The sequence below is a fragment of the Sebastes fasciatus genome, chromosome 22 (genome assembly GCF_043250625.1).
Source record: "Sebastes fasciatus isolate fSebFas1 chromosome 22, fSebFas1.pri, whole genome shotgun sequence".
Taxonomy (NCBI): Eukaryota; Metazoa; Chordata; class Actinopteri; order Perciformes; family Sebastidae; genus Sebastes; species Sebastes fasciatus.
Genome location: NC_133816.1, coordinates 23,311,492 through 23,338,315, shown reverse-complemented (window position 1 = coordinate 23,338,315; position 26,824 = coordinate 23,311,492). Strand labels below are relative to the sequence as shown.

General features: G+C 37.5%; 1 protein-coding gene and 1 long non-coding RNA gene across 2 annotated transcripts; both read right to left on the bottom strand.

The window, feature by feature from the left end:
- Positions 1-10,538: 10,538 nt before the first annotated feature.
- Positions 10,539-11,061, bottom strand: LOC141761116 (uncharacterized). Its single transcript, XR_012592527.1, has 2 exons — positions 10,931-11,061; positions 10,539-10,868 (listed from the first exon to the last, which is right to left on the bottom strand). It is a non-coding gene; the product is annotated as an uncharacterized LOC141761116 (long non-coding RNA).
- Positions 11,062-13,002: 1,941 nt separating this feature from the next.
- LOC141761105 (uncharacterized) lies at positions 13,003-22,131 on the bottom strand. Its single transcript, XM_074624350.1, has 10 exons — positions 21,913-22,131; positions 20,995-21,045; positions 18,188-18,312; positions 17,768-17,972; positions 16,581-16,613; positions 15,924-16,003; positions 15,733-15,823; positions 15,541-15,648; positions 14,265-14,438; positions 13,003-14,087 (listed from the first exon to the last, which is right to left on the bottom strand). Exons 1-10 carry the CDS (start codon positions 21,941-21,943, stop codon positions 13,936-13,938), a joined length of 1,050 nt encoding a protein of 349 aa, XP_074480451.1. The 5' UTR covers positions 21,944-22,131; the 3' UTR covers positions 13,003-13,935.
- Between the last annotated feature and the right edge of the window lie 4,693 nt (positions 22,132-26,824).

Sequence of the window (26,824 nt, the reverse complement as noted above, 5' to 3'; positions counted from 1 at the left end):
GGTATTTTCTTTTTAATTTATAAGGGACATGTAATGTTTTATACTTCTGGTGAATATAATCCAATGAATCTTATTTCCATAAATATATTTTGTATATACAGTTCCCTTCGTTAACACCTTATTTCGAAAACCGGACGTAGTCACACATGTATACTTCCTTTAACTTCTCCAAGTCTGTCGCTAGCTCTCCCATCAGCTCCATTCTCTTTATATACTGGGTTTTTTTTGTTATTGTTTTTGTTTTTGTGTGGACTCTATGAAGACTATAGCGATCACTCTGTGGAAGCTAATCCAAATAAAGAATAAATCTCTGCAGAACTGATCTGCAAATGAAGCTTCTTATCTGAGTAAAATGAAATAAAAACGACCTATCTCAGCAGGACTTATATATACATGTGACTTCTCCCACATGATTCACATATGACCAATGAGTTTCGGCTTCATCGGGGTCATCATACGACCCATTAAAGAGAACATTTATTACTGGCAGAGGAGTAAGGGAGGGGGAGGGGGTGCCCAATAAATAACGAGGGACACCATATTTGTTCCATAAACAGGAGAAGTGCATCTAATGTCTCGGCTATGGCTGTGCTCCCTTGTGTTTTCCTGTGTCCCCACTCATACTTGTGTTTTCCTGTGCTCTATTATGTCTCATAAGTTGTTGCAGCAATTGTTGGGGGTTGATTCCATTTGTTCCAAAGATTTGGTGCTACATTTAACCATTTTTTACCACTGGAGAATTAATAAAAATGATCAATAATCCCTCCCAAATACCACATTAAGACACCAAGACCTTGAGGAACACCATAGAAAAAGACATGCTGTGATTTAGGATCAAACATTTTTTTCTTTTTATTAATTTTTTAAATTTTAATCACAAACAAAACATCTACAGACAGACTCATAAACAAGCATACAATTAAATTAAAGAAAATTATATATATATGTATTATATTATATATATAAATTACATATAATAATAATAATAATAATAATAATAATAAAAAATAATTATTATAAATAATTAAATAATTATTATTAATAATAGTAATAATAATAATAAAGACAACCACCACAAGAAAGCCAGACTAGACAGACAAAGACATAATCACATTTCAAAACTCCGGAGCTTGAAAGCACTCTTTTATTTTGTTTTAGAATCTTAATTGAGTTGTGCAGGACTAAACTGTCTTCCACCAGATGTGATGGGTAGACATTAGTGGAAAACAATAGAGCTGACAGAGAGCTGTTTCACGCTGCAGCCACTTGGGTGTAGCAGAGAGCTACAGTAAATCAAGGTTCTGGCTTTGGCTGCCCAATAGTAATGTTGGAACACTGGAAGGGATGAAACACACTATTTTCTTACATTCCTGTGAATGAGTCTTGGAGATGCGGTGGGTTTTATATCCCAAGATAAATGGCATTATTATTATAGAATCAAGTTTTTCTAAAGAATGACAACGAAAGCTGAATTGGAATGTGTTGAAACATAAACCTGGGGAGAGACATCATTTGAATTACATTTATAAGAGAAAGTGGTAAAGACCTCCAGAAATCAATATCTTTCTTAATCTTGTCTATCTGTATACAGAAGTTGTTCTGAAATAAGAGCTTATAGGATCTACAGGAGACAGGCCCAGGTAAGTAAAATGATCTTTGGCAATTTCAAAGGGTAACAATTCGAGAAAATGAGGATCCAAATTTTTTGTAAGGGGAATGAATTCACTTTTTCTCCAATTAATTGAATACCCAGATATACCACCAAAACAGTTGATTAGTGAAAGGAGTGATGAAGGGGGGCCCAACAAGAAAACCAACAAATCATCTGCATAAAGAGATACATTCAATATTCCCCACTACGATTCCCTTGATAGTTGTATGCTTCCTTAAACTGATAGCCAGAGGCTCAAGAGCTAAACTGAACAGCAAGGGACTGGAACAGCATATAAAACATATAAAAGAACACATTTTTCAATGACTGCACACTGTACCGACACCTGTCTGCTCCTACATTCACGCACATTTTGCCTTCTGTCTTGCGGGAACTATTCTATATTTTGTCACACTATATCCCAGCTGCATTCGCTGTGTGGCTCCTTGTCGCAATCAATCAAGATGGTGAAAAGATTCTCCGCTCAGAGGGCTTTAGAAATGATTTTAGAAGAGAGAGAACCTTTGGAAGATGAAGATGAAGAGGAAGACTTTTCAGAATATGAGGATCACATTTCTGTCAATTCTGAGTCTGACAGTGAGTATGAAGACGAGGATGAGACTGACCATCAGGCAGCTCCAAAACGAGCCCGTCAGCAGCCAAACACAGGACCAGCCCTTCAACAGGCCCAGCCCATCAACAGCCCAGCCCCTCAACAGGCCCAGCCCCTCAACAGGCCCAGCCCCTCAACAGGCCCAACCCATCAACAGGCCCAACCCATCAACAGGCACAGCCCATCAACAGCAAAAATCACAAAAAATGAATAGCACTTGTGTTCATAAATATTATCCTACAGAGGTAAATGGCAAAAATTAACCATATATGCTGTCTATATTGCTTGTAATTGGGATAAAGTAAACATCTGTTAAGTATTTTTACATAAATTGTTATGGCTGTATTGATTTAAAAACCCAATAATGGGGTGGGTCCACCAGACCCGCCAACATTGGCTGAGTAACAAAAACATGAACACCACACAAGGGTTAAGGCAGCAATGACACCAGAATTAGAAACACACTAGACACATGAAATAATAAAACACATACAACATTTACATATACACAAAAAAAACATAAATAAAATAAAATAATTAAAAAAATATAAAAGAATTATAACACCAATCCAAGAAAACAAATACGGAGGCTCAGGTGTCACAGCCAGAGATTCAATATGGTTTAGAAGAGGTTTCCAAATCTTTTCAAAAGAATTGAGGGAACCTTTAAGGGAAAAAGTTTCTCCAAACCAACGGACAGTAATGTATCTTTCACCCACCTGTTGTGAGTCGGAGGTAGAACATGTTTCCATTTAAACAGAATAAGTCTCCAACAAGGTGGTAAAGGTGAGAACATGTTGCATGTCTTTTCTGGGCCCATCAAACCCGCTGTTTGGCTTTATTGTTGATGTTATTTCTGTATTTTGTTGTTTGGTATTTAATCAGAATGAGAATCAGAAACAGATTTATTGCTAAGTAGTTTTTTTCCACATACAGGTTATTAGCCTTGGTGTTGTGGTGCATGTACACAGCATAGGCCCATTGTGATTGGTTCACAGGAATGCCTCACCGAAGAGGGTTACTCCAGTTCGACTCCAGGAGTTGAGATAGGATGTATTGTGGGTTGTCTCTGACTATTTTGGCCACAGCTCTGTTGTTTTGAGAGAGGAAGTGTCGGTGCATTCACAGATGATTCCTGGTATGTAATCATGTCGTTCCTTTTCTGATCGGTGTCTCACCTGAAATATTTAAAACTGGCATTACTTCTTGAGTGATCACGCTGATGACGGCTTATAGATGAAACGCGTTCGTTTGATGCCCAGAGTAAACCAAAAAAGACTTCTTTATTATCTGTGAGTGCCGGTGATTTGTTTCCTATGTCCTGAACAGTACATTATCATTTCTGGTACAAACAATAAAAGTTTTTGTTAAACTTGGAGAAATATGTTTTTCATGGAAACAGTCATGCATCATGTAGAGTATGATAAGATGAACATATCGAGTGTTTGTCAAAGTATGTTTTTTTTAGGTGAGTCTTGGTTAAACCTTTGTTCCACTTAACCCCAGGGACTGTTTATAATTCCAAAAAATGAAAGAGCTGCACATGCCTGAATGAATGAAGAAGAAATACTGTAATGATTTCCTCCTCTGACTCTAGGCCCATCGTGATTGGTTCAGAGGTATGGCCTCACCAAAGAGGGTTACTCCAGCTCATTACGTCCTGGAACTCTTTAGATTTTCTATAATCTTTCACCAACATGGCGTTTACTGTGACAAGTCAGGAAAATGGACCCTCTCTAACTTGGTATTACCCATGAAGAAAAAATTAAGAGTTTCTTCCTCTTGAAAGCATCAATATCTCCTGAGGATACACGGCGAAGAAAATGTAAAAACCAAGGTTTTAATGGAAAGTTTTAACGTACTGCTCTGAATACACAAAAAGACACAGAAAATTACACAAAGTCTGGCTTTAGTCACATTTTAATGAAAAAACAGTTTTTCAACAATTAAATAGCTTTCTGGCACTAAACAACTCTTTTGATGTCTTCCAGTCAGGTTTTCGACGAAACCACAGCACTGAGACTGCTCTTGTTAAGGTCTTCAATGACATCCGACTGAACACAGACAGTGGTAGAACTACGGTTTTAGTTTTACTGGATCTCGACACGGTTGACCATAATATATTACTAAACCGACTGGAAAACTGGGTGGGTATTTCTGGCACAGCACTCAGCTGGTTTAAATCCTACCTAAAAGACAGGGACTTCTTTGTGTCTATAGGTAATTGCAAATCTGAGCTGAACAAAATCACATGCGGAGTTCCCCAAGGCTCCATCTTGGGGCCTCTTTTGTTTAACATCTACATGCTCCCACTGTGTCAGATTTTTGATAACAACAAAATAAATTACCATAACTATGCAGACGACACACAAATTTACATAACTCTATCACCAGGAGACTACAGTCCAATACAAGCAAGTGAGTGCATTGAACAAGTCAATAATTGGATGTGCCAGAATTTTCTTCAGCTGAACAAAGACAAAACTGAGGTCGTAGTTTTTGGAGCCCAAAAGGAAAGATTAAAGGTCAGTGCTCACCTACAATCTGTGATGTTAAAAAGCTCAGACCAAGCCAGAAACCTTGGTGTAGTCATGGACTCTGACCTGAGCTTTAACAGCCATATTAAGACAATTACAAAGACAGCCTTCTATCACCTGAAGAATATAAGAAGAATTAGAGGACTGATGTCTCAGCAGGATTTGGAAAAACTAGTCCATGCATTTATCTTCAGCCGACTTGACTACTGTAACAGACAGCTGCAGCTGATTCAGAACGCTGCTGCTGCTAGAGTCCTCACTAAGACCAAGAAAGTGGATCATATCAGTCCAGTTCTGAGGTCTCTACACTGGCTCCCTGTCTCTCAGAGAATTGATTTCTAAATACTGCTGCTGGTTTACTAAGCACTAAATGGTTTAGGGCCAAAATATATTTCTGATCTTCTGCTATGTTATGAACCATCCAGACCTCTCAGGTCATCTGGATCAGGTCTGCTTAGTGTCCCCAGAGTCAGAACTAAACATGCAGAAGCAGCGTTCAGTTTTTATGCACCAAATATCTGGAACAAGCTCCCAGAAAACTGCAGGACCGTTACAACTCTGAGTTCTTTTAAATCAAAACTTAAAACGTTCTTGTTTGCTGCTGCCTTTAATTATAGATTTTACTCTTTTGTGTTTTATGCTATTTTAGCTTCTATCCTAGCTTTTATTTTTAGCTTGTTTTTATTTTCTAATCTTTAATGTTTTTATAACTGTTTTAATTATGTCTTAATGTTCTTTTGCACATTGTCGCAATGTTCTTGAATGTTTATGTAAAGCACTTTGAATTGCCCTGCTGCTGAAATGTGCTCTACAAATAAAGCTGCCTTGCCTTATGGCATGTTAAGACCACTGAGTGTTGTTGGTTCAATTAAGAAAAAAACAACAAAAACAGAAGAAAAGAAATTACATGAAAACATTTTATAATGCCACAGTTATGTTATCAGCATCATATGGTGTGAAAGTTGTTGAATAACTTAATCGCTTTTTTTATTTTTTAACATTAGATAAGATGGTGACATGTTGTTAAAATCCATTAATAAAGTAATTAATTCATAATTTCTTATGTGATATATGGCATTACATCATTTTTAGAATGTCGGCTACAACAGTCAATATTCTAGAAGAGTCAACCTGTGGTTGCCATGGTCACGTGGAACGTTTCTTCGTTTCTCTTTCCATTGCACGTAGCATGCGTCAGAGACGTGATGACGTTTATATACACACGCCCGTTCACAGCCAACATGGACAGTCACTACTCCACCACTACAGACGGGAACTCACTACTCCACCACTACAGACGGGAACTCACTACTCCACCACTACAGACGGGAACTCACTACTCTACCACTACAGACGGGAACTCACTACTCCACCACTTCAGACAGGATCTCTCTATCACTACAGGCGGGAACTCACTACTCCACCACTTCAGACAGGATCTCTCTACCACTACAGGCGGGATCTCTCCACCACTACAGGCGGGATCTCTCCACCACTACAGGCGGCAGGTTTTCTGTCTTTCTAGCGGCTACTTTCATGGTTCACTTCGGAGACTCCGTTCTTGTCTTCTGTCCTCTCTTCAGTACGGCGGTCCGGACCGAGCTGACAGGTGAGATACTGAGGGTCGCTACTTTGAGCTTCTAGTCAACTTTATTTAACTCACCTGACTGATCACAGGTAGCTTAAGTTGTGGTTTTGCTGTTTATGTCTTCAGATATTTGCACATTTAATTTGCTGATGATTGATAATGATTCAATAAGTGACTCACAGAGGAAACCAATCCTCTTCCTGAGATGGTGTTGATATGAATAAAAGGATCAGTGTTTGCTATGAACTTAAAGAATTACTAGTTAATCTGTAGTTAGACACGTTTAGGTAAATGTAATTAGAGTATATGTATGGCTCAATAAAGAAGCTGGTTAATAATTAATAATTGATTTATGGAGAAGGTATGAGATTAAATAAATTTATACTTCTTCTCACTTCTTTTCAAAAATCAAGACATCAAATGTTGATAATTTATTTTTCTTATGCTTTTCATTGGATGTAAATACTACTTGTTTCTGATTGTCCACTTGTTTCTATGATCATTCTCTTTTCTTTATTTTATTTTTTATTCTACATTTTTTAAATGAAATGAAATGACTAACTATACCCAAATAAAGTTATTAAACTGTTTTCAGCATCAGCGGGACAACCTTCATCAGTTCAGATGTCTTTTGTAATCTGATCCACTACCAGTCCGTCCGTCTGTTGGTCACATGGTACAGTGTTGAATAATGCATAACAGAGGGCGGAAAAAATCAAACTTTGGGAACCTATCCAACCTGATAACCTGATCAGCAGGATATAATACTGTCATTGTGCCAGAGTCCATAAATACAGCAGTCATTCCAGTGTGAGATTCACATCATTAAAGGGACAGTGTGCAGGATTTGGTGGCATCTAGTGTTGTGGTTGCAGATTGCAACCAACTGAGTACCCCTCCACTCATTCCTCCCTTTCCAGGACTGCGGTAACTTGAGCCACCGAGTGCTAAACCGTGGTAACGCCATTCGCCTCGCTCAGAGGCCATCCATACCATAATAACACGACTTAAAGAGCAACGGAACCCAAATGGTGATTTCATTTACTTTTCTTCACAGAAATGAATGAAATCCTGACGTATAGGCCAGCTGTATATTTGTTTAAAAGAAGCCCTCGTGACAGTGATTTAGACTATAGGTTTTACACACTTTATTAGTGTGACTTTTGTTTCAACATTTCGTAATGTATTTATTTATGTAATATTGAACACTTTGGGTCCATTATATGGAAGGGTAATGCGTTCACCAAAGACGTTTTCTCATAATCAAGACATGGCTTTTTCTCTGGTGTTCCTCAAGGTCTTGGTGTCTTAATGTGGTATTTTGGAGGGATTATTGATCATTTTGATCAATTCTCCAGTGATAAAATATGCTGCAACAACTTATGAGACATGATAGAGCATGGAAATGGCCATCATATACTTCTATCATAATGTTTTATACAATTACCCAATTTATTTTAATCAATTAATTCATATTTATTTCAGATTTATGACTAGTAAGCTGCATCTCAAATTAATCTTCATGTTTCCAGCTTTCAGATGATGTACACCACTTCTATGTGACATCTACTGTTGATCTGCTAACGCCTGTATTTTGTGTTTTCCTTTACATAAATAAAGACATTTCCATCATAACTTGATACAGAAAAGGCAGAAACAGGCACATACAAAATCACCAGAATACAGGAAATGAAGTGTTTGGGGGAGGACCTCTAAAGGTCTGATCCTACAATCGTCCCTGTAAACACTAATAAATAGTTGGTGTGTTATCGGGAGGCCGTTGGGGCAGCTGTCTGGATTACTGTAACAGTACTAATGTATTTCTGCTTTATCCTCAGCTCTGTAGGTCGATGCAGTGAAGAATGTCAAGATCAGCAGCTGGTGTCTCACTGGTGGTAACTGTGACACTCTTGTGTGAGTTGACTTAAAGGATTATTTACTGTTTCTACTGTCATTTATGCAAAGTAAGTATAAAGGGAAGACACTACAGGTGAATAGGGTAAAATATTTAACTACTAGATATCACCATGAAACTTCCCCAGTTCATCACTGACATTAAGACAATTGTTTTTTGTATTACAAGTTTTCTGAAATTATATGTTTACATATGCAAATGAGTCATTATCTTATTGAATATGTGCTAATTTTACAGAACATAAATCTGAACATTGGATAAAGCCAGGTTCAAAATTCTTGTTACATTTTGTTTACATATTAGAGTCAAAGGTTTTTATTTTGTGTTACTCCATAAATCATAAAAAAATTATTGATATTTTTAGGAATAAATGTTGTAAACTCATTTAGAGAAAACGTGATTGTTAAAATCCTTAAGTTTTGAAGACACTACAGGTTAATAGACCAAACTAAACGAGGCTCACATACCTCAGGTTTCTACACTTTTTAGAGAACAACTCTGACACCTCAAACCTAAAAATCTCTAGGTCTCTAAAGAGCTGAAGTAGGCATTTAAGGGTCAAATCTGTGCCAAATATTGTCCACAAGATGTCACCATTTACTCCCATAAAGAGTTCTCCAGCCCCGGTGTGACTCAGTTTCTGTGTTTTACTCTTTGACTCCTGCAGGTGTGATTCCATCCACAGCCACTGCAACGCAGGACGTCTTCAAGGCAGAGGAGGGCAGTAACGTCACACTGACATGCCAGTTTCCTCTCAAGACTCACACGCCTGCCACCTCGCTGTATATAGACATTAGATGTATGAACCTAGGGAAGTCGATCTACCGTTATTACAGTGAGATTGAACCTGAGCTGTATGAAGATGAGCTCTACAGAGGACGAGTGTTGTGCGATCTAGAGCTCCTCAAGAAAGGACGGATTGAATGTCTCTTCACTGATCTGAGACTCAACGACACCAGCGCATACATCTTTATTGTTGTGATTAACAGAGTTAGTCACAGCGATAAGTGCGTCCTCAAAGTTACAGGTAAGCTGACATGGTGTCGATTCAGTGTCAACCTGCCCTAAAACTGAAAAAGGATAATTTTGTCAACAATTTTAAACATTGTGTTGTAAATCATTAAAAATCTTTTGTCTGTTTTCAGAACCCAACTCTGTTAAAACCGGGACAACAGAGACGCCGCCGCATCCCACAATAAATGTCCAAACTCCAGGTTCAGATGAGACGGATGTTAAAGGTGAGAGAACGGTCCAAGTTTCAGCGTGCTCTGCATTTAAAAGACTCTGATTGCTGCGTATATTCATATGTGTCGGTTGTATTCCAGTAACCGGAGCTTTTGTTTGCTTTTTGTTTCTCATCAGGTGATCGGCTCCGTCTGATCATTCTGGTCCCGGTTCTGGTTCTGGTCCTGATCCTGGGCGGAGGAGTCGCTGGATATTTACTTAAACACAAGTGTCAAAAACAAAATGTAAGTCAGAAGGAAAAAGAAATTACAGAAGCACTGGTCTGACACTGGTCTGTCCAAGGCTGGCGTGAAGTCAGACTTGAGATGGTCCCTTTGGAATATCTTACCGATATTCTACATGCCAAAGTAGATCAGTTCTACAGTATTAGGCAGCTCTATATGAATTATATTGGACCTGATCTCCTCCATTACCTCACAAGGACTCTCCTGAACATGAACTATATATTCTATCCTGTGACTTCCTGCACTATGAACTGTTTCCTATGACCTCCTACATATGTTGTTGGATCTGAGCTGTACCAGTGTTTCTATGTTTGTTTGTTTGTTTGTTTTTTGTTGTTGTTATTTATTATTATTGCTGTGTTTGTGAAAATAAGAAAACCCAATAAACATGTTTTAAAAAAAAGGAAACAAAAATATGATTTTTTATTTTTATTATATTTATTTCATCTATTTGTTATTATATTTATTTATTTATTAATGTTCTATTATATTAATTAATTAATTATTATATTTATTTATTTATTTTCTATTATATTTATTTATTTAATTTATTTATTATTATATTTCTTTATTTGATTTCATTTATTTTGCATTATTTTTATTTATTATTATTTTTATTTATTTATTTCATTTCTTTATTTTTATTTATTTATTTCATTTATTTTGCATTATTTTTATTTTGCATTATTTTTATTTCTTTATTTCATTTATTTTTATTTATTTATTTCATTTTTTTTTTATTATATTTACTTATTTTTTATCACATTTATTATATTTATTTATTATTATTATTAACTTCTATTAATTGTCCCTTTCAGCATTCCGGAGTATGACGTCGCCCCAGCCGAACCTCTTCCAGCCTAGGTGCTTTGCTCAGAGGCACGTCGGTAGTGTAACGGAGAGCAGCGCGTCCAGCCAGCCACAAGTGGACCGACCGGATCAGCAGCGTGACGGATACGGATCGCCGTCGGAGAGAACGTACAGTAAGTCTGATTAGAAGATGACCTTTTTAACGCTTGATGACTGAGTGACTTTGCACCAAAACGCTGGAGGAATCCGGGCTTCACGTTAAAAAGGTGGATTTAAAAGCGACGCCTGCTAAAAAACGGATGGATTTTCTTCCTGCACATGTTTGTTTTAGACTGAGAGAAGAAGACTGTGAACTCTCTTCAGCACCAGGATCACGTTTCATCTACCTCAGACTTTTTCTATGAAAAGAAGAGGTCAATTGTACAGTATTATTTAAGCAAATCAATTGTACAGTATTATTTAAGCAAATCAATTGCACAGTATTTCTATATGTAAATAAATTGCACAAATTCTTTCCTGAATGTATTAATGCTTACTCAAAATGTAAGCAGCCATAAAGGTTGTGATAAGATGGAGATGATCTTGATTCCTGTTTATGATAAATGGACTGAGCAGCATTGGGCAGTGTCTCTGCAGCTCTGTAGTTCTCTGGAAGTTAGTGGTTCTTGATGGGCAGTGTCGTGCAGGGGAGGCCCCGGGTACTAGTGAGGAGGTGGAGGATGTTTGATGCTGGGACTAAGACGCCATGACATCAAAGAGTCTGCTCATCATTTGCATGAAAATGTTATTTGTCTCTTGGCGTTCCTCCCTCTGTGCCTGTTGCCGGCGCTCCTCTATCTCCATTTGTGTTTTCATCCAGGCATCAAGACTGTCTTCCTCCTGCTGTTGATGCAGCTGCTCTGCTTGCATCAATTCTTCATTTTTTTTTTTTTTTGCATGTCTACATCATGCTGCTCATATCAGACTCTGCCTTCCTCTTCCTTCTATTCTCTGTTACTCTTGAGCTACAGTCCGAGGTCTCAGGGTGTGTAAAGTTGTAGAAGTAATCCCTTTTTAACTATATAAAAATGTGATAAACAACGATAAAAGTGTTAATCCTATAACCCTGTGTTTATTACTGAAACAGCATACAACCATAGTGCTGCTGTATTGACCCCAGTGCTGTAATACTCACAGCTGTAGTGATGTAATGCTTCTAATGAACTCCAAATCACCTCGCAGCTGCAAGGGGCCCAAAACAAGGAATCTGGTGGATGTCGGGGAGGCACCTAGATCACATGTATGGTATAGGGTATATGCTGATTAGTAAGATATTTTGACAGAGACCAGTAGATTTTAAGAACATTAAGATATATGATAGTAAAAAGGAAGGATAAGTTCTTTGATCCAGTATATAAGGTTATGATGTAAAGCCCGCGGACAGTCGTCTCCGGAACGGCTCAGGTTTTGTTTGTGTTTTTGTCTGCTGATATTGAAACACAATAAAAACTCTGTTTCTTGCACCATCCTTCACAGCATCAAGTGATTCATTTGAGTAACCTGTGTTGACTTTCTGACACCATTAATATTGAACATTGAAGAAAATTGAACTGGATCTCAGCCGTTCCAGGCCCAAGGCTTGAGATATCCAGACTCCAAAAAGTGCATAAAAGTATGAATGCAAATTAGAAAGTAACTGACGGCTACAACATAGCATTGATGATGGTATAAAATACATGCACAAATGCACAAACTCTTTCTGCATCAAACAATTGTCACAACAATCACAGACAACCAGAAATGATGTGTGGATCTTAGATGAGCTCACTAACTGGTCTACATAAGATGTTCTGGATAGCTTGCCCACTGACAGTAATATTTAATGTAAATGTTAGCTTCACTCTGAAAAGGTGCAGGCTTCATACTTTATCATAAACATTCAAACCACCAGTGGTCTCTCGCGGTCAGCTACCGGACCATTCGCTCAACAATAGCGTACATTTTAAACACATTTCACAACAAGACACACACATCATTTCCCAGACCACCTTTTCAAGTGGACTCGGGTACGGATCCATGCAACCGTGCAACCGTGCAACCGGGCTGTAGAATGACAATAAATGAATCCTGAAACTTAAACCTTATTTACGTCTGAAAGCAAAAACATGTTGAACTTAACTTTTAATCAAAATATTAAACAACAGATACAAAATGTACAGACGCTACAGATGCAAACCTGATTTATTTATTCATTTATTCATTTTTATAAAACCTCCAGATGAAGATTAGTAACGTGGTTAAATGGATAAAAGAGAAGGCATTATGACAAAAAAAACACCAATTTCACAAAAAAAACAATAAGTTTCACATTTGTATGTCAGTTTGGTTCAATATATTGAAATATTAATTATTAGTATAAAGCAAAATGACAGCAGTGGAATTTATTCTTCTATTTATTTCTCTTGCATTTTTAGAAAAAACTATTCATTTAAAAAAACATATGTAAAAACATTTCAACTTATACACAGACATTCATAACCTCACAAAATTCCTATTTTAAAACATATATAAATATATATGTTTTATTTTATTATGTTTTACAATATGTTTTGTCGCACCACAAAATACAAGATTTTTATTTGCTTATTTGAGAAACAGTGATTCAGGCTGAATTAATAGCTCTTTCATTTTAAAGAGACGACCACAATAAAAAAAAAAAAAGGGTTACTACTGCTGCTAAAGGTCCTGGCTAGCTCGTTAGCTTAGCTAGCTAACGGTTACTACGGCTTAATCGAGCTAAAGTTTGAGCTGAAGACGAGAAGGTCTCTGTGCCAAAATAAACTCCATTTGTATAAAAACTTAAAACGTCATGTTTTGAACACAAACAAAAAGGATTCTTTATGTTTAGGCAACAAAACTACAACTTCTTTATGTTTAGGCAATAAAACTTAAACTTCTTTAACTTTAGGCAATAAAACTACAACTTCTTTAGGTTTAGGCAAAAAAAAGCACTCGTTTAAGTTTAGGGAAAAACATAATTTTTTTGGTTAAAATAACTGCAAACACATCTACATTGTTTGTTTCTCCTAGGTGAAAGCCTCCACCACTTACGGAGTTTCACACTGTCTATACTACAGCGCCTGACTTCTGCTTCTGCTCCTGTCATAATTACTACGGACGCTGTCGCGTTCTTTTAGACCTTCTTTTGGTGATCTACTATGTGAATAGATGATATAACCTATCAGATGATATACCCCTACTGACCCACATCTATGGTGCTTATAGCGACTGATAACGCCTATTTATAGCCTGATAACAGTCAAATCGGCTGGGCAAATACAAGACAAAAATCTTGGGGTCATCGTTATGGGTGCTAAGAAGAGGAAGAGGAGGAGGAAGAGGAGGAGAAGGAGAAAGGAGAGAAGGGGAGGACAGAGGATGAATCTTCAGGGGAGGTAAGGAGCTGATTGCACCACACGGGCTCATCGAGGTTTATGTCAACGAACGGGTCACTGGAGTGAACCGCTAAAGAAAGAACAAGGACACAAGTATAACTAAACAAAAGCGTCTGCTATATGAAATTGCAGAATTGTAAAAAATACTTATACACGTAAAAGTCCTAAATTCAAGATCAGTGGAGTACTCCGGTATGGTGATTGTTGTGTCAGTATTTTGTGTTGGTGTCTATAAAAAGCATCTTACACGGGTTGTTGTTGTTTTCGTTCTGCTGCTCCTCTCCAATAACATCGAAGAACAGGTTGGTACTACTGCTCAACGGGCTCGGTGTCTGGTCGCCCGGGTCGTCGCCCAGTGAGGGACTGGCGGGGTCTGGCATAGTCTGACCGGTTGCATCTGGCGGTTCCTGTGTAGCTGGAGCTGGAGTGAGCGAGCGGGAGAAGAAGAGAAGGAAAGGTAAGACGAGAGCATTTTCTGAGTGCACCGGAGATAGTTGTGTGTTCGTGGCAGTTTGTGAAATAATCATGAAACGTAATATATTTGATTCATGTACATAAACACAAATTCACTTCTTTTTTTTTATGACGCTCAGCACGACTTACAACAACGTATTTTATGTGCGTTTTCCTAACGAATGTCCATCAACACGTGACGCATGTGTCAATCCAGTCTTTTCAAATTAAAACTATTTAGGTTTAGGAAAAGATCGACTTGGTTAGGTTTAGGCAACAAAACTAATTAGTTAGGTTTAAGAAAAGATTGCGATTTGGGTTAAAATAACACCACAAGTAGCGTAACTTAAGTACGGAAGTTACGTGACCAACAACTACTTAGTTAGGTTTAGGAAAAGATCAACTCGGTTAGGTTTAGGCAACAAAACTACTTAGTTAGGTTTAGGAAAAGATAAACTTGGTTAGATTTAGGCAACAAAACTACTTAGTTAGGTTTACAAAAAGATCGCGGTTTGGGTTAAAATAACACTGGAAGTAGCGTAACTTAAGTACGGAAGTTACATGACAAAAACTACTTAGTTAGGTTTAGGAAAAGATCGTGGTTTGGGTTAAAATAATACCAGAAAAGTGATGGCGAGGGGTCTGACAAAGTGTCAGTATGTGACGCGTTTGCCGCACTCTACCCCACACTCTCTATTTGTTTTAGTTTTGGGTGTTCGTTGTGGGAAAAACATGAACACACCCTAGAAACTTTTGTAGTTCCGCAACATTTAACTTCCTCTAGCGGCCAAACTGAGCTCAGTGCGTCCCTGCTAAATCCACTGTTTAACCTTTTTCCTGTGAAAACATCAATTTCTGGTGGTTGTTTTGATGGATTATTATCTCAGTAACCCCTATATTTGACTTGATATAACTTTAAACTCATGTAGCCTGTGATGGAGGAAAGTGCTCGTGGCATTTGGCCAAATTCTTCCTTGCCTTCACCAACATGGTTTGTTGTAGATAGAATTGACTTCACATTGTTAAATATTGGACACAAAAAACACCAAAAAAAATAGCGTTTGATGTACCGTTATCACCATTGGAGCCCCGTTCCTCCGGCGGTAGAGTTGTGCCGTTGGATACCGGAGGAGGTGAAAGGTCGTCGGTGGTCACTTGGTCTTTAGATGCTGGTTGATCTGAGATACAACAACCAAAGCACACACGTCATGATATGCTCATCTATAGTCAAGTTACAAATGTAACCACACACACACACACACCTAGGTCGTCCAGGTAGACCGGTTCAAATGTGCCGGTGGGTTCGTTGAAATGGTTGGCGGGAGCCTGGCGATGGAGGTCAAACGAGTACGTCTGGACGAAACAAACAAACATGACAACAAAACATGAAACGTCCGAGCTAAATCAAATTAAAATGTGTATTTTAAAGGAACCAAAAGTGTCGTTGTCTCACCCTGGAGACTCTCCGGAGAAAGAAGAGGATGACGCACAGAACGATGATCACAATGAAGATCAATGCCAGGACCACATAACCTGGAGACAGGGAGAGACAATTAGGGGCTCATCGGTGCCATTTAATAATCAATTAATATACCATCAAGTACAGGTGGGAAAATAAATTCGTATCACCTATGTATTGTGATTTATTACAATTTTGAAGTTGATTTTTTTAATCCCAGAATAGATATATTTGCTTCATCTGAGTCTAGATAGGAAGAAGGAAGTTGCCGCTTTTATTGTTGTAGTCTGAGTAACGTGACGTCACATCCGTTCCGTATCCGTCAACCAAAACAAACCACAGAAAGCTGAAATCTAATGACGTAGAGGCCTTTGAGAGTGTGTTTTACACTTTAAAGGGAGTCATGGGAGTCATGCACCTATATTAACAAACAAAATCTATTTTTTCTTTTTAGGGCGATTACCTCATAAAATATGGCGACAGACATTCAAAGCTTCATTCTTCAAATAGAAGCTTCAGATGTAAAATAAAACATTCGGTAATAAGATGATGATAATAAGTCAGTCTGATAGTCGTTTTAACAGCAGAATGAGGTAGAATAGAATAGAATAGTAAATAATACAAACAATAGTAGTAGTACAACATCCTTACCCCAGGACGGATGACTTGAACCTCCAGGTGATGCTAAAAGGAGACAGACAGCTGGTTAACTCAATTCAAACTATACTATCAGTCAGTTCACGCCCTCTGGTGGAGAACAGAAGTAAAACTAATTTACAGACTTCAACCGACAAACAGACAGAAATTTATTTTCTCAATTAATCCATTAAAAGAGACCTATATATATATATATTCATATATATATTATAATAATAAATATATATATATATATATATATATATATTATATCGATTAGAATGTATTTTATCTATTTAAATTTAATATTTAAATTTTTGTTTTTATTTTATTCTATTTTTTATTATTATTATTTGTATTTATTTATTTATTTTAGTAGTAATTAAGCTTAGAAACAAACACAAGAGAAAACAATATCAGCATTCAAAATTGGAAAAAAATAATAAATAAAGAAATAAAAGTAAAAGTAGAATAAAATAAAAAATATATATATTAAATTTAAATAGATTAAATATTTTAATCGATATATATTTATATATGTATATATATACGAATACATACAAATACAATACGAATACAAATACATACAAATACAAATTTTTAAAAAATGCTAAATAATGCAAAAATAAATACATTTAAAAATGTATTACATATTTAAATATATTTTACATGCACTATATATATATACAGTATATATATGTATATGTATATTGTGCATGTAAAAGGCAAAGTCCATGCCAAAGGGAGTTACTGTCACCAACAGAGCTCCCTGAACTGCCTGAAACGCCTCGTTTGAAATCCCGCATATTCTTCCGTAACGTGGTGATGTCACCAAGTAACACATTTACATAGTGACTAGTTTGACACGGCTTCAAACAAAGCTAGTTAGAGCAGAGAGTTTGGTTCGGTTGACCAATCATTATGCTTAGTCGGTGTTATGATTATGAGGGGGGGGGGGGCCTGAGAACCGCTGCATTAAAGCATGTAAACATGTTCTTTTAGAAACCCCAAAATAGTATACATATATATATAAAAGTATGAACCTGCAACCTGCAGCCAGCAGATGTTTGGTGAGACGGTTCGAGAGTGTGTTTGTGTGACAGTTACAGAGAACAGGAGCATGTGACGGTTGTGGTTTGACACACAGGAAGACAAACTGAGGCGGCACACACACGAGAGGCCTTTTTACATCTAGCAGGTACCTAGTGTTGATGAAGTGCTGGCCGGCATCTTCGTCACGCCATCGTCAACGTCCCCCCCGCTCTGCATCGTGCTGACCGAGGGTGTCGTCGTCGTCGTCGTCGTCGTCGTCGTCGTCGTCGTCGTCTGAGCCGCTGCGCTGCCGTTGACTTCCTCTGTTGTATTATTAACCAAGTTGTCTGTGCTCAGAGTTCCTTCTTCTGGAGTCTGTAAAAGACGTCAGAGGGAGATCACAGTTTAATAACGGTGACTGGATGAAGCCTCACCAGACCTCTCAGAACTCAGGGGGTTACTGGTCTACCGCTGCATCGATAAAACTGTTTATTTAAATGGAGTCTGGTGGCTTTGAACCATTTCTTTAATATGAAATAAAGGCTACTTGTAGTGAGGTTTGGGCCTCTTCAGTGATGAGGAAATGTTACCGTAAACACTGTTGAATGTCCATCTGTTGCGTTCGCTGATGTGTTATTCTGAGGAGAAGCGGTGTTCGGCGGCGCGATGGACGGCGTGGTGCCCGCTGCCGGTAACGGCGATGGGCTGGGGACGGCTGGGGGACAGACATGGAGGAGACACACAGAGTCAGACCAACTCCCCTCTCACACAACACCAGTACAGGGCAGAGACAGGATGTGGTGGACCCCGTTACCATGTTGATGACTCAGATAGGAGGGGGACGCGCCCAACATGATGCTTCATACAACACATTAAGACACGTCCAGCCATTAACTGACAGGACATCATACAGTATACAGGAATGGACATGAGAGGACAGTAAAAGACAGGACAGTACATGACAGGACACTACAGTTAAGGACATTATAGAGACATTACAGGACAGGACAGCAGCTGCGTATCTGTGTAATTATCTGACTAGGACCATAAAGTGGTTTCACATCTCACTGTCCAAAACACAAACAGAAAGCCTAGAATTATACTTTATCCATTTTAAATAAATGCTCCTCTGTGTTTATTATCTACGTCAACCAGTTAGATCAAAGTTACTACGAGTGTGCAGATACGTTTGGCTGACAGATAACACCGTCACCTGTTAAAGGGAAACACCTGCACACTGAGGAACAGAAGCCTGAGGAGCAGGAGGAGGAAGTTCAGCCGGCGTTCTCAACCGTGTATTGAAATGGGTTTATGGTTTTGTGTCAGAGTGAGTGTCTTTGTCTGGTGAGGATATTTGTTTTACATCTAGGTGCTCTCTCTCTCTCTCTGATTGGCTGGAGGTGTGCCGGCTGCTGATTGGTCCAACCATCATCTCTGCAGTTTGAAATGCTCAGGTAGTCTGACAGCAGACATGTCCTGTCCTGTAATGTCTCTATACTGTCTTTAACTGTCCTTTCCTGTCATGTTCTGTCTTGAACAGTCCTGTCTTTTACTGTCCTCTAATGTCCCTATAATGATCCTGTCCTGTCCTGTCCTTTCCTGTTAACTGTATGATGTCATACAGGCGTGGCTGGATGTGTCTTAATGTGCTATATGTTGTATGAAGCATCATGTCGGGCGTGTCCTCGGCCTCCAGTCCTTTGTGTTAAAGCTGTGATCTACAGTTGAATTAGCAGCCTTAGTGCTCTAGTTGGCTTTATCATTGTGTAACTTGTTGTAGGTTTTCTTTGTTGTTAAAGATAACACTTCAGTGGTCGGAGTGAACCGCCGTCTTTTCTCCTGTTTATCTGCTGTATCCTACAGTAGGGAGCCACATTTAGGAACTGTCTTTGTGTTTGCTTGTTTAGTTTTGTTCAGGGTTAGTCAGATAATTTGGCCTTTGTTCACCCTGAGATATATTGTTTCATTTTATTGTTTGTTAACTTGATTTTTAGTACTAAATCTTTTTTTTAATTTTAATTTTATTATTATTATAATTTTTTATTATTATTATTATTTGTATTATTATTATTTTTATTTTTTTTATTTATTCATTTTATTATTATTATTATTATTATTATTATTATTATTATTATTATTATGATGTATTATTATTATTATTATTATTATTATTTTATTTATTATTATTATTTTTTTTTTTATTATGTATTATTATTATTATCATTTATTTATTATTATTATTATTTTATTAATTATTATTATTTTTATTATTTATTATTTATTATTATTATTATTATTATTATTATTTTTATTGACAAATTTTAACGACAGCACACACATCAAACAAAAATCCAAACCCAACCCGAAAGTCCACGCACCTGCACACACACACACACACACACACACACACACACACACACACTTTTACACCCGGGGAGGAGTAATACAAATAACTAAGAGAAAATGATCTAAACCGCATGTCAAGGACAAAACATACATATCATTACAAACAGTATCATCCACGTGATAATGACGTTAAATGCAAGCCGTCCATAGTGGGAGTATTCAACAACAGAACAGAGACAAGGAAAAACAAAACAATCAATATATACAGTTTCTGAAGCATGGTGGAGTCGGTGTCTTCCCTCGTCACCCTACGGTACCCAGAACAAGGCCTACTGGTGGAAGACTGAACTCTTTGACCCCGCTCACCTCTGAAAGCGACTATGAAGTCATTTCAGTATTCAACACCAAGAAGCTCCGTCGTCTCATCAATCATCAACAGTAAGATCATCTATGGACTAATGGCCTGTTTCACTATTAGTGTTTATTGGGTTTAGTTTTTGTTCGCTGTACCAGTTGGATTTGATGCTGATGTTGCTACCAGCTGTGTGTGAATATGTGGCTGCCGTGCCAGACTATGCTATGCTGTTTCTGTTTGTCTTGTTGGATCAGAACCAGCTTGGTTGTCCAGGTATGAGTAGACCTCCACACAGAGAGGCTACCAGGAGTCTGACTCTGGTTGTTTTGCTCTCATTGTACGACGGAAATAGAAATGCAGCTAAAAACAAGTCAACAAATCTGCACAAGAGTGAGGAAAGGAGATAAACATACACGTCAGGTGACCTGTAACATTCCCTCTGATGATGATGATGATGATGAAGGCTTGTAGGATTAAACTGTGGCCTATTTTGGTTTCAGAATCTTATAAGTAGATGTTTGGTGTTGGACGAGACAGGCCCACCTGATCTTCTCTGTGCCCACCCACACTGGGATTTCTGCCTACGCCACTGCAGGACAGTACAGTTAAGGACAGTATAGAGACAGGACAGGACAGGACAGGACAAGACAGGATCCACATCACATCACTAGTTAGTAAAGTCCGTTGTCATGTTACCTTCCTTCGTCGTCTTATTTTGTCCTCTGGAAACTGAAGACATTACTAGGACTGAGACGGAGAGACAGAATGATGAGTGGACTTTAACATGATGTTATACTTTATACTGCAGAAACTGTACATGAACATACATTAACACGTATCTTAACATATACTCTACTAGGTAAACTTGTTGCTACGGTTACGTCACAGATCTGCTGCTGCAACGAGTTTCACACGTGTGAAAAGAAGAAGACAAACGCTGCATTAATGTGACCTCTGACCTTTGACCTTTGTACCGAGCTTCGTCTGATTAATTTGTGTATTTTAATATGTAATGCATGAATGTTTTAAACCCCATATCTGATAATATGAGACATCTTTTTTTAACAAATCACACTAGAATGGATGAAATGATTGCACCGGTAATTTACAATATATAGGAATTAAAGTTTAGTTTCATATTGATTAATTGGGCAGTGATACCCGCGTTGTTTTGCACATTTAAGGTAGAAAAAAAATAAAACGAGGCTGTGCTGATGAGTCTGGAAAATCAACCTTCAGATGACAGTAACAAATACAAAATTTGGAATAACATTAATAATTTACTTTTCTATTTTTTGGAGTGTTTTGCTTCTATTTTCCTGATAATTCACTTTGAGTTTTCACTTGTATCGCTGCAATTGTGTGCTCCATATAACTTCCTGTCGTTCCTGAGTCCTTGAATGAACCTTGAAATCATTGAAGGACATTCAGGTGTAGATTTAACACTACATTTAAGGAGTTTTAAATGAAGTGAATTAGAGATTTCACGCCGAGCTTCTTGACGATCGGGAGTGAAACCACGAGGCTTCTGCAGCCTCCAATTCAACGGGGTTCGAAATCAATCTGAACCCGAGCATGTGTTTGATCTGCTTACAAAATGTAGTTTAAACTCACCGAGGAAGCAGAGGCGACTCCAAGACTTCATCGTGATGATGAATTTACTTTTCTCTCTTTCTTTCTCTGAAAATCTGTTCTTAAAGATGGAGGATGATCATCAGCAAAGCTGTTGAGTTCTTATGGCTTTCTCTATTTTGAACGAACCCTCTTCCTCTTCCTCTTCCTCGACTCTCACTTCTTTATGAGCTCTCTGCTTTGAGCTCTCTCTCTCTCTCTCTCTCTCTCAACCTTTCCTCCCCCTCTTTCTCTCTCTCTCTCTCTCTCTCTCTCTCCCTTGTTGCATCTCTCATCCCACCTAAATATTTGCATAAATACATACATGAATACATACATTTAAATAAATATAAAATAAGTGCAAAAATAAATAAATAAATTAAATATAAAATTCAAAAATGCAAAAATAAGTAAAAAAATTAATACAAAGTAAATACATAAATAAATAAATATATTTCAAAATAAATGTAAAATCAACAAGTGCAAAAATAAATGAAACAAATAAGTGCAAAAAAAATAAATAAAATAAAAATACAAAAATTAATCAAAATAAATACATTAATAAATAAACGAAAATTAAACGGAAGAGTAAATAAATAAATAAGATAATTAATCTAAAGGTAAATAAATAAAGAAGCAAATAAAAACCAAAATATCAATTCAAGTCACATTTGATCAATTAATAAATGGTTACATTTATTTTTAATATTATTTTTGGTACATTTAATGACATTTATTTATTTATTGATTGAGTCATTTATTTATTTATTATTATTTTTTTATTTTGGCAGATTTTGTCCTCCAGAGTCACAGTGACGTCACACATTGGTTTGTGGACTACCGTTTTGGGGCCTCGAACTCGGACAACTCCGTGGTAGCAGCCTCTTAATCTTGGTTATTGGACGTCACCATCTTAGCTTTTGGCCATCTTTATCATGGTTATTGGCCATCGCCATTTTAGTTGTTCCGAGTAGTTTTGTATGAATTCAGAACGTTAACTACGTGTTGAAGTTTATTGGACTACCATGCACGTTAACCCGCTCTTTCTTGTGTTTGGTACTTTCCCCCTACTGCAATCTCTTTTTTTCTCTACCCTAACCTTTCCTCTCTCCCCCCTCTTTGTCTCAACATCTCAACCTACCCTCATTCTCTCTCCCTCTCTACTACACTCTCTGTGTCTCTCTACCCTCTAAATCTCTCTCGGTAGCAGTATTCAGGAACTGAGTCATCAACCACAGCGCTAGCTACAGCTAGACACAGGATGCTAGCTCAGTTTTCGGCTTCTCACCTCAGTAACACATCAGTAGGACCTGTTAATTCTCACACAGTCATGTTTAAAGCCATAACACACATTAGACACAATCTTTAATGCCAATATGAGGCCCCTACAGCTTAATTTTTACATTTATTTGCTTCTCTACAAGTTGAGAAAATTATCAAAAACTTCTTGGTTTGGTGTATTTTTTGTCTTTCTTTGGATAACTGGCCAAATATATAAGATGTGAGTTTGATTTTGTTTAAAAATTGTCAGATTTTTGAGTCTGCGGTGGTGGAAGTTGTACTCAGATCTTCCTCTTAAGTGAAGTAAAAGCAGCAGTACCACAAAATATATACATATGCACTATATGTATGGATTAGTACTACATGTAATCAAGTACCAAAAGTAAAAGAACCCATTCTGAAGTACTTTATAGTGGCCTCAATAATGAAAATCCTCCAAATATTTACGTATAATTTCAAAAAGGTTAAATTCCTGGAAAGTCGACATTGAGGTTTCTACTTTACAATTGACAACTTAAGATCTTATTTCGCATTGAATCATTACTAATCTGCAAAAGTCAATGTAGTGAAGTAAAAAATGTAATAATAACATCTGAAATAAGGGCGAGGAAAAGCAAACACTCAGATTAGTTCCCAAAGTACTGGAGCTGCCATATTGAAATCCACTAAATATAAATGTAAGATATCAGATATGGTATCAAACTTTATTGATCAAGCATTTTGGTCATAAATTCCTAGAAAAATATGAATTGTAGTTACTTTACTTCAGAGTGTATATCAGCAGAAAATCTGAGATAACGGGCGGCATCATCTGCATATAGAAACACCACAATAACAATTCTATCGTATCACACCTTTTTTGCTTAACAGATTATGAGATTTTAAAGTGTATTTACTATGTATCATGAAACAAAATGCTTTTTAATATGCCAACATGAACAAAACCAAGAGAACGTAGACCAGACGGAGTGGGTTGAGGTTAGCAGTGGAGGAGGAAGAGGTGTCCTTTGTGGTGTTGTTGTCAACTACAACACCATTTTCAGCAACAGCTCCCATCAATAAAATGTCTTTGACATCTGTAGATAAAAAGAGACACCTGGTGAGCCATTAAAATGCAACAAAATGAGTGTAAAACATAATTTACAGAACATTTTATGAATAAATAAAAGGCCCTGTAACACCCAGAAAGTGGCACGGCGAGGTTTACCCGTGTATCTTCGTAAAATATTTGGTTCCAAGAGCTTGGTGACGTTAGGGCTACTGGCAGGGCTAGTTGGTGAATAACTGTAGCAGGCGAGCTAACAGCTAACACGCTAACAAGCCTCGTCATCTCGTAAACTTCCTCCAAATCAATTAAAGAGTCGGACAGATGGGCTAACGTGCAGCTTAAGTTAGTTATTACGTTGCTAACATAAATAAAGCGAGTGAACATAGACCAGTGGAGATTGAGGTTACCTGAGGAGGAAAGAAAGGACAGGTCATCTAGTGTCCAATAGTTTTCTGGTAAGATTAGGTAGTTTTCACTACTGCTAGAAAATGGATCATCGTAATCATCCATTTCATCATCATCATCATCATCATCATCATCATCATCATCAACATCATCATCATCTTCTCCCCGTGATAAAATGACTGCGGCACCTACAGGACGAGAAATTAAAGTTTGTTAAATTTGCAACAACAAATTGTACAATAAACAATAGTTTGTAAGGTTTCAGAGTTTAGAGTCCTGAAAAGGAAAAAAACATAAATAAACATAATTTTGTGCAGCAGAATTTAGATTTTCTGTTTAAACTGTTCATATATCCAGTAATATTAGTAACTATGGCCAATAATGTTTGCGCTATTGTATGGCTTAAAATGTTCTTAGTTATCTGATATTGAAAATACAGAATTGCAACCAAACCCCTTAGAACACAGCCAATCTCTAATTGATGGTTAAACTTTCATTAATAAGTTGTCACCATAAATAAGCCCTGACAGGTCCGGTGAAATTCCCTCTAGTTGAAATGAAGAAGAAGCCAGCCAGAAGACGAACCAGAGTGGTAGCGAATTCAAAACGCTTTTGCACTTGGCAACAAAAGACGGCGCCGTAGTTAACCAAAACTGATCCAGATTGTAAAATCTGTTTTCTCAACCGCCCAATCTTAAGCTTCTACCCACCATTAGTGTCGCACGTAACAGAAAAGCTTTGAGATTGGATGTTTCACAGCAGCTGGCATATCATTTATATTTACCAGAAATAGAAGAGGCCCTAATATGGAGCCTTGTGGAACGCCACATGTAACAGTAGCTTCATTCAGTACAACAGACTTAAGAGTTAATTAAGTTCCATTAATAAATATATACATACATTTGTATAAAGCAGCATATTTGTCCACTCCCATGTTGATTAAGAGTATTAAATACTTGACAAATCTCCCTTTAAGGTACATTTTGAACAGATAGAAATGTGCGATTAATCGTGATTAAATATTTCTATTGACTAGTTATAATGTGGTGGAGACACATGCCATTTCAAAGCAAACTCAGGTCTTTCACTGACTCACCGACAGCCCATATCAGCAGGTAAACCTTCATCGTCGCCATCATCATCACCTCCTGTCCTCTTCTTCTTCTTCTTCTCCCCCAAACGTCGGGTGAAAAACTCAGAACACCAAAGTTTCTCCAGCTGATCGACCGGCTGGCACCCGTGTGTCTGCCGTTTGTCAAATGCTGAGATTACAAAGGCAGGAACTAGCTAACCACAGTTTGTTGAGATGGGGCCTGATTTGTTCTCAGCTGATCTTTATCAGTATATTGTTCTCTATCACTCTACTGTAAAAGTACTGATACCACACTGTGAAAATACTCTACTACAAGCATTCAAAACCGTACTTAAGTAATAGCATGTATCAGCTAAATGTACTTAAAGTACTTTAAAGTATTGATGTTTCAGTGAAATGTTCCCTGTCAGTGTTTTACTATTATATCTGATGTCTCTGGATTAATATTACTTTATATACAAGGGCTGTGTATTGGCACATAAATGCCACGATGATGCACAAGGCGTTTAGCGTGCAATAAGTACGCCTTTCTTGATTTCCGCGTGTCATATGTACATGTATCCTGTACTGACTGCAATGTAAACGCATCAGCGTATAAAAATAAAAGAAAGCCCACTTATGGTGGGGAGGTGTTTGGGTCCAACAAACACAGGACTTTTATCCAGGAGACTCGTGTTCGAGACTGTTGTTGACCGTTGTTTTTAAGTTACATTAGTGATGTTTGTCACGTCTTTTTTGTTGATGTTTGTGACGTGTTTGTTGTAGTTGTTTTCGCACATGTTTTACTTAGTTTACTTACTTATTTTAAGCTCAATCATGACATTTTCCTCTTACCCTAACTAAGTGATTTTCTTGCCTGAATGAACCTAACTTCGGACATTTGCGTGGCGTATAAATGACACGCAAAAGCGCTAAAATGCGTACTCGCGACGTGCGGAATGTCTGTGTAATGTCGTAGTGTTTATACGCCTTCCCGTAAGACTGGGTAGATTGGCAAGAATCTGGCGATACGATAAGTATCATGATACAGGGGTAACGATTCAATATATTGCGATATTTAAAAATTGAATTTTAGGAAAACTGTCATA

Bases quoted from the DNA above. Each gene is read 5' to 3' on its own strand.
- LOC141761105 (XM_074624350.1), bottom strand. From the start codon at position 21,943: ATGAAGTCTTGGAGTCGCCTCTGCTTCCTCG. The intron at 21,046-21,912 runs GTGAGTTTAAAC...TCTCCGTCTCAG, and splicing joins GAGTCGCCTCTGCTTCCTCG to TCCTAGTAATGTCTTCAGTT. The intron at 14,439-15,540 runs GTACATCAAACG...CGCTCACTCCAG, and splicing joins GGGCTCCAATGGTGATAACG to CTCCAGCTACACAGGAACCG.